The sequence below is a fragment of the Chenopodium album genome, chromosome 8 (assembly GCF_948465745.1).
Source record: "Chenopodium album chromosome 8, dcCheAlbu1.1, whole genome shotgun sequence".
Lineage (NCBI taxonomy): Eukaryota > Viridiplantae > Streptophyta > Magnoliopsida > Caryophyllales > Amaranthaceae > Chenopodium > Chenopodium album.
In genome coordinates this window covers 65731621-65738966 of record NC_137841.1, presented here as the reverse complement: position 1 = coordinate 65738966, position 7346 = coordinate 65731621, and the positions used below count along the sequence as shown (strand labels likewise).

Genomic DNA, 7346 nt, shown 5'->3' with positions numbered 1-7346 from the left:
GGGATAAAATCATGTCAATGACTTTCGATAATGCAACTTCTATGACATATAGTGCGAATTTGGTCAAAAACCAATTGACCGATGTTATATTAGATGGAGATGCACTTCATGTTAGATGCATTTGTCATGTTCTTAACTTGTGTGTGAAGGATGGAACACAAGCAATTGGTCCATTTTATCACAAAATAAGGAATGCTATTATGTCTATTAATAGCTCTAACATGAGATATCAAGAATGGAAAGGTTTTTGCAGACAACAACGGATAAAAACCATAAAAATAGCACCGGATTGTCCAACTAGGTGGAACTCCACCTATGAAATGTTGAGTCGGGCAATCGAGTACAAGGTTCATTTAACACTTTTTTATAATATGAAATTTCCACAAAATGCTTTACTAGAAGATGATTGGGTTAATTGTGAAAAATATATGCAGTTTTTACAATTACTATATGGTATGACACATTGTTTTTCTTCTGTATATAATCCTTGTTCTCATTCTTTTCTTAGTAATGCATGTTTACTTGCACAACTTTTTGCGGAACACCGATCTCAACATGTTTATCGTGGATATCTTCCATCCATGGAGGAAAAATGGCGTAAATATTTCACCGATATTCCTATGATTTATATTTTTGCTTCTATTTTAGATCCTAGGCAAAAATATGATGGCACCTTTTTATTAATTGATATTTATTATAGTAACATGAATTTTGAAGATGATGTTGAAGCTTTTAAAACTAAGGTGACAAATGATTTTTTTTCTTTATACTCCACCTATGAAAGTAAATATGGAACCGTGTCTCGATTTGCCCCTTCTCAAACATCCAAAAATGTAAGTAAACGGGCCAAAGGTTTATTTGCACAAGCTGCTAACATGATGTCCAAGTTTTCAGGTACGGAATCATCATCAAGTAAGAGAACACAAAGCGATGTTTCGGAGTTGCAAATGTACTTAAGTTACGACTTCATGAAAGGCATGGACGATGAAGAGAAGTTTGGCCTCGACATCCTCGATTGGTGGAAATCACAAACCATGAAACATCCAATTTTGTCGGCAATGGCTCGTGATATTTTTGCAATCCAAGTCTCCTCCGTTGCCTCCGAAAGAGCTTTTAGTGCGTCGGGACGAGTTTTAGACGATAGAAGAACAAGACTAAAACCCGAAACACTTGAAATGTGTGTTTGCTTCAAGGATTGGTTGGATGCCGAAACTCGTTCTCAAGATCGTACTTATGCACAAAACGACGACGATGAAGGAACGTCGACTTCTTTTAGTTCTCATACTTCTCAATCAACTCAATTGGCGGATGAACTTGAACCTCTAGAAGACGAAGACGAAGACGAAGATGAAGACGAAGACGAAGATGAAGACGAAGGCGAAGACGAAGACGACCAATAATAATTACATGATTACATATTTACATTATACACTATTGTATTCTTTTTGTATTATCGAACTTCGTATTCCGTATAATAAATGAAGTTATTCAATATTCATACACTATTGTACGATTTTTAATTATCATTACTTATTTTGTATTATTGAATTATCGTACATTCGTACCGGCTACCGTCATATAATAAAATAAGTTATTCTTCAATTTTTTGTGTTTTCGGATTATCGCACTCGTATTTTTTTTTATTATATGCATTGTTGTTTTTTGCTAAATTAATAAAATTGTTTTTATTTGTTTAAATAAACTTAAACATAATTATTAATTAGATAAATAATTTATATAACCTAAATTAAAATAAAGTTGTTCAAAAAATGAAAACAAAATATATTAACATTAACATTTAACATAAACATAAATTAATCACATATATTAAGTTGTACTAAAAAAATATATATCGTTTAATTCGTTTTTTTTTTTCATTTATTAAAAAAAAAAATAAAAAAAAAAAATAAGCTGGCACGGTTTGGCCCGCGGCCCGGCACAGCACGGCCCGCAAGGCACGTGCGCCGTGCCGTGCCGTGGGCTGGGGTGTGCCAAATTCAGGCACGGCACGGCACGGCCCGCCGCGGAGCCGGCACGGCACGGCCCCCACCCCGGCACGGCCCGCGGCGGCACAGGCACGGCCCATGCCCATGTTTAGGTCGCACCTTGAGAAGCAGTTTTCTCTCACAGATGGGTCGCGCAAATACAAGATCAGCAGAGATTTGTATGGGTTGAAGCAAGGTGGTGCGCCGGTGCACGAGTATTACACCAACATGCGGAGTCTCTGGAAGGAGCTGGAAGCGATGAGTGCTCTACCAACCACAACGGGTACAGACATTACTGCTTTCCTGCGGGCTATGAAAAGGCAGCAGGAGGAGAGTCGCTTGTTCCAGTTCCTGAATGGACTTGATGAAGATTACGGGCCTCAGAGAAGTCAGCTTCTGCTAATGGTTCCTCTTCCAACTGTTGAAACGGCTTGCTCTGCCATACAACAAGAGGAATCGCAGAGAGAAGTGCTCAAATCTGTGAAACCTGAGGTAGAAACAGCAGCTATGTTTAGCAAAACCTCTGAGGTTGTCTGCAATGTGTGTGGTGGGAAAGGACACTACGCCAAAAAATGCTTTGAGGTGGTAGGATACCCAAGATGGCATCCAAAGTCCAGAAGACAGCAGCAGGGGAAGGGCAAGCCCAAAACAGAAACCAAAGTAGCTGCAATGGGATAGATAGACCCAGAAAAATCCTCAGATGCTGGCTCTGTAACCTTCACTGCAACTCAATTCGACCAATTTCTGAAGAAATTCTCTGGTATGAATGCTAACTTATCCTCTGCTGTAGCTGAAACTGATGATGAGTTAGAACATATATTTGGTGGTATGGTGACATGTTGCAATGCTGCTATTGATGGAAATGTGTGGATTATAGACTCGGGAGCTTCTGACCATATGACATATAAAATTGATGCTATGAAAAACTCTGTTTTGGTTAACAATATCCCTAGCATTAACTTGCCTAATGGTGCTGTGTCTAAAATATCTCATATTGGTGACATAAATCTTGCTAATGGTCTGTTGTTGAAAGGTGTTCTGGGAGTGCCCACATTCAAACATAATCTTCTCTCTATAAATAAACTGAATAGAGATAATGATTGTAATGTGATGTTTCATTCTGGTTTTTGTGTGATAAGGAGTAATAGTGACCAAAAGATTATGGGTCTGGGAAAACTTCACAATGGGTTGTACTATCTCATAGACAGTCCTGCTGATTCTGTGAATTTAAATGCTCTTTGCACTGCCTTTGGTGGTAAAGCAACCTCTAGTAAAGCTCAGACCAGTGTAGAACTGTTCACACTCTGGCACAACAGACTTGGGCATGCTCCCACACCTAAGCTGAAACTGATTCCAGTCTTAGCTAATCAGGTGGGGTCATATGACTGCACCTTTATAACCTGCCATATGGCTAGATTTGTCAAACGGTCTTTTCAGTTGAGCAAGTCAGTGGCAAAATTTCCATTTGAGATTATTCAATTCACATTGACATATAGGGTCCCTACAAGGTGAATTTCAAGGGAAAATTTAGGTTTTTCCTAACTATAGTAGATGACCATAGTAGATATACATGGATATATCTTCTGCAAGAGAAATCTCAAGCTTTGAACATTCTTGAAACTTTTGTGAATTATGCAAAAACTCAGTTTGGTAGGAAGGTGAAGACTGTTAGGTCTGATAATGCCCTTGAGTTAGATGACACCAAGGCAAACCCTCTATTTGCTGCATATGGTATTGTGCATTAAACTTCATGTGTTGAGAGACCTCAACAAAATGGAAGAGCAGAGAGAAAACACAAGCACTTGTTGGACATTACCAGGGCAATTAGGTTCCAATCTGGTCTTCCCTTGAGTTTTTGGGGTGACTGTGTTCTTGTGGCTGCTTACATAATTAACAGACTGCCTACACCTATCCTAGCTAATCAAACTCCTTTCTAAAAGCTTCACAAAAAACCCCCAGCCTATGATGAAATGAGAGTGTTTGGATGCTTGGCTTTTTCCTATAATAATCCCACACTAAAACCTGACAAACTCAATCCTAGGGGTGTGTCCTGTATCTTCTTAGGATATCCACCCAATACCAAAGGTTTTGTGCTCATGAATCTTCTCACTCAAAAGAGATTTGTTTCAAGGGATGAAAAATTCCATGAACATATCTTTCCTTACAATAATGCCACTCTCAAAAGCATTCTTCAGCCTGTTCCCACAGATACACCACAAACACCCTCTCCTTTGCAGTATGAAGACTTGTCACCTATACATCTTGCTTCTAATAATGTCACACAGAATACTGATGATGTTCCTAGCTCTCCTGTTGTCAACCCACCATCATCACGTTCACAAAATAGGTCAGAACACATAAACCCACAAACTCAGCAGCCTGAGATCAGAAAATCCACCAGACCAAGACAGGAACCTTTCTGGATGATGGATTACAAGAAATTGGCACTCAATGTTGAGCTTGAACCTGTATGTGTAGCCAAAGATAATGATGTTGGTGTGTCCTCAGAATTCTGTTGCTTTCTGGCAAGTGTAACCAAGAAAGCTGATCCAATCTCATTCAATGAAGCAAAAAATGATCCAACTTGGATAACAGCTATGAATGAAGAACTGTTGGCTCTTGAAGCAAATGAAACTTGGGAACATACAACTTTACCTGTTGATAAAAGGGCCATAGGAAGCAAGTGGATTTTCAAAACTAAGTTGAATCCAGATGGTACTGTGGAGAGAAAGAAAGCTAGATTGGTAATCTTGGGTTACAGACAAAGACCAGGGATTGATTTTGATCAAACCTTTGCACCAGTTGCAAAGATGACCACTGTAAGGTCATTGTTAGCTGTTGCAGCTATGCAGGGTTGGATTACAACCCAGATGGATGTGAAGAATGCATTTCTTCATGGAGAATTGAGTGAGAATGTGTACATGAAAATTCCAAAAGGATATGTGGGACCTGGACTGCCTATCAATCCAAATCAGGGGGAGCTTGTAGAAAATCAAGTGCTGAAATTGAAGAAATCCTTGTATGGACTCAAACAAGCACCCAGGCAATGGTTTGCCAAGCTGACTGAAGCTCTGAAATCCTTTGGCTACATTCAGTCTAGAGCAGATTACTCTCTCTTCACCAGACAATCAGGAAGCAGATTTGTTGTTGTTCTTATTTATGTTGATGATCTGCTGATTGCAGGGAACAATCAACAAGAAATAGATAACTTGAAAGATCTTCTGTCCAAGAAATTTAAAATGAAAGATCTTGGCAAATTGAGATACTTCTTGGGTCTGGAGATTGAACATTCACACTCAGGAATATTCATATCTCAGAAGAAATATGCTCTAGATGTGATCAAAGAATTTGGAATGACAAAGGCAAGACCAGTGAAGATTCCTATGGACACTCACATTAAACTCACACCTGATCTGGGAGATTCTTTACCAGATGCTGAAGTTTATCAGAGGTTGGTGGGAAAACTGCTGTATCTCACCATCACAAGACCTGATAAGCTTCTCTGTCCAAGTGCTAGCTCAGTTCATGTAAGCTCCTACAACTGTGCATCTGTAGGCAGCTAAGACAGTTCTGAGATATCTCTTAAATTCTCCTGACAAAGGCATTCTGCTGGCTAGTGAGTCAGCAGCCATACTCACTGCCTACTGTGATAGTGACTGGGCTGGATGCCCTGTCACTAGAAAGTCTACAACAGGTTACTGCATTCTCTTGGGAGATTCACCAGTGTCTTGGAAGGCTAAGAAGCAATCCTTGGTGGCCAGATCCTCAGCTGAGGCAGAATATATACAGGGCAATGGCTCTCACAATCTGTGAGGTAACTTGGTTAAATGCTTTGCTCAAGGACTTGGGGATCAAAAACCTTGGCCAGCAATCTTGAGATGTGACAACAAGGCAACCATATCCATAGCTTCAAACCCAGTGCTGCATGAGAAAACCAAGCATGTTGAAATTGATCAACACTTTGTGAGAGAAAGAGTTCAAGATGGTTCAGTGAAGCCCACTTATGTCTGTAGCTCAGAGCAACTTGCTGATATCTTAACAAAAATCCTGCCAGTGCAACAACATCAATATCTGCTGAACAAACTTGGAGTTACTGATCTTCCACACCAAGCTTGAGGGGGAGTGATGAGAGGAAGTTTCCTAGCTGTTTCTTTTATTCTCTTTTCTTGTCCTGTTGTGAGTAGAGGTGTCAAATCCAAACCGACCCGAAAAAAATTATCCGTTTAGAACTGTAACCGATCCGATTTGATCCGAGAAATTCAAGACCCAAACCCGATCTGTAACCGAACCGAACTCAACCCGAATCCGAACTTGACCCGATCTGAACTCAACCCGGCACCGATTTGATCCGACCTGAACTCAACCCGAATCCGATTCGACCCGACCTGAACTCAAACCGAACCGATTTGACCCGACCCAAGCTCAACCCGATCCGAAATTGACCCGACAAATAACCGATCAGATCCGATCTGTTTTGACCCGAACTGATATTAACCCGACCCGATTTTAACTCGATTTGATTTTTACACGATCCGAATTTAACCCGACCATGATTGATTATTGACCTTTTTATTCAAGTTCTTATACAATATTTTTACTAATTATTAATAAGTTAACTTTTTTACTACAAATAAATAGTCTGAAGTCTTAAGTTTACTATAAACCCATCACGTGAGACAATCTGACCAAAAAGTAGGTGGGGTCTATATAAAGAACTCTCTCTTCCTATCTCTCTCCTTTTTGCTCTCTCTACCATGTGTTTTTAGAATATTTTAATCGTTGTGTAAATACATAACATTCCTTCATTACTACTTCCTCTACAACTGTGCATTATCCTAGAATTATAGGCAATATACATCGTACGGTTATATACACACTACATACATATGCAATAATTTATGCTCAAATAAAAAGAATGTACATAGTAACAATTAACTATCACTATGTATAACGTCAAGTTTTTAATATAAAAATTGAATTAGTAATAAAGTAATTCTAACAACTCTAACAAATATCTTATACAAATTGAATTAGTAATAAACTAAACTAATAGTACAGAACTCATAACCTCGCAAAATTATACAATTGATGAAGAGTTGTAGCCTTGTAATAACCTTAAAAAATTGATATTCTATTTTGTATACATCACCATATGTAACTATTATTACTCATCAATCACTAGCTCGGTCTCACTTATATAGGTATGATAAGCTATCGATAATTATTCAATCTCAATTTTCCTTTAAGATAAAAATTATACATAACTTGATCAAATGAGAAAACTAAAACTTCGTGCTTCATAATTAATAATCTATTGAACCAATAATAAGGTAAAAACTCAATAATATCTCTAGATTAAAA

At 38.6% G+C, this 7346-nt stretch overlaps 1 protein-coding gene across 1 annotated transcript; it reads left to right on the top strand.

The window, feature by feature from the left end:
• The first annotated feature begins 2090 nt into the window (after window positions 1-2090).
• On the top strand, window positions 2091-2663 carry LOC145643218 (uncharacterized). The gene has a single exon (XM_081694373.1). It carries the CDS (start codon window positions 2091-2093, stop codon window positions 2661-2663), a length of 573 nt encoding a protein of 190 aa, XP_081550499.1.
• The last annotated feature ends 4683 nt before the right edge of the window (window positions 2664-7346 follow it).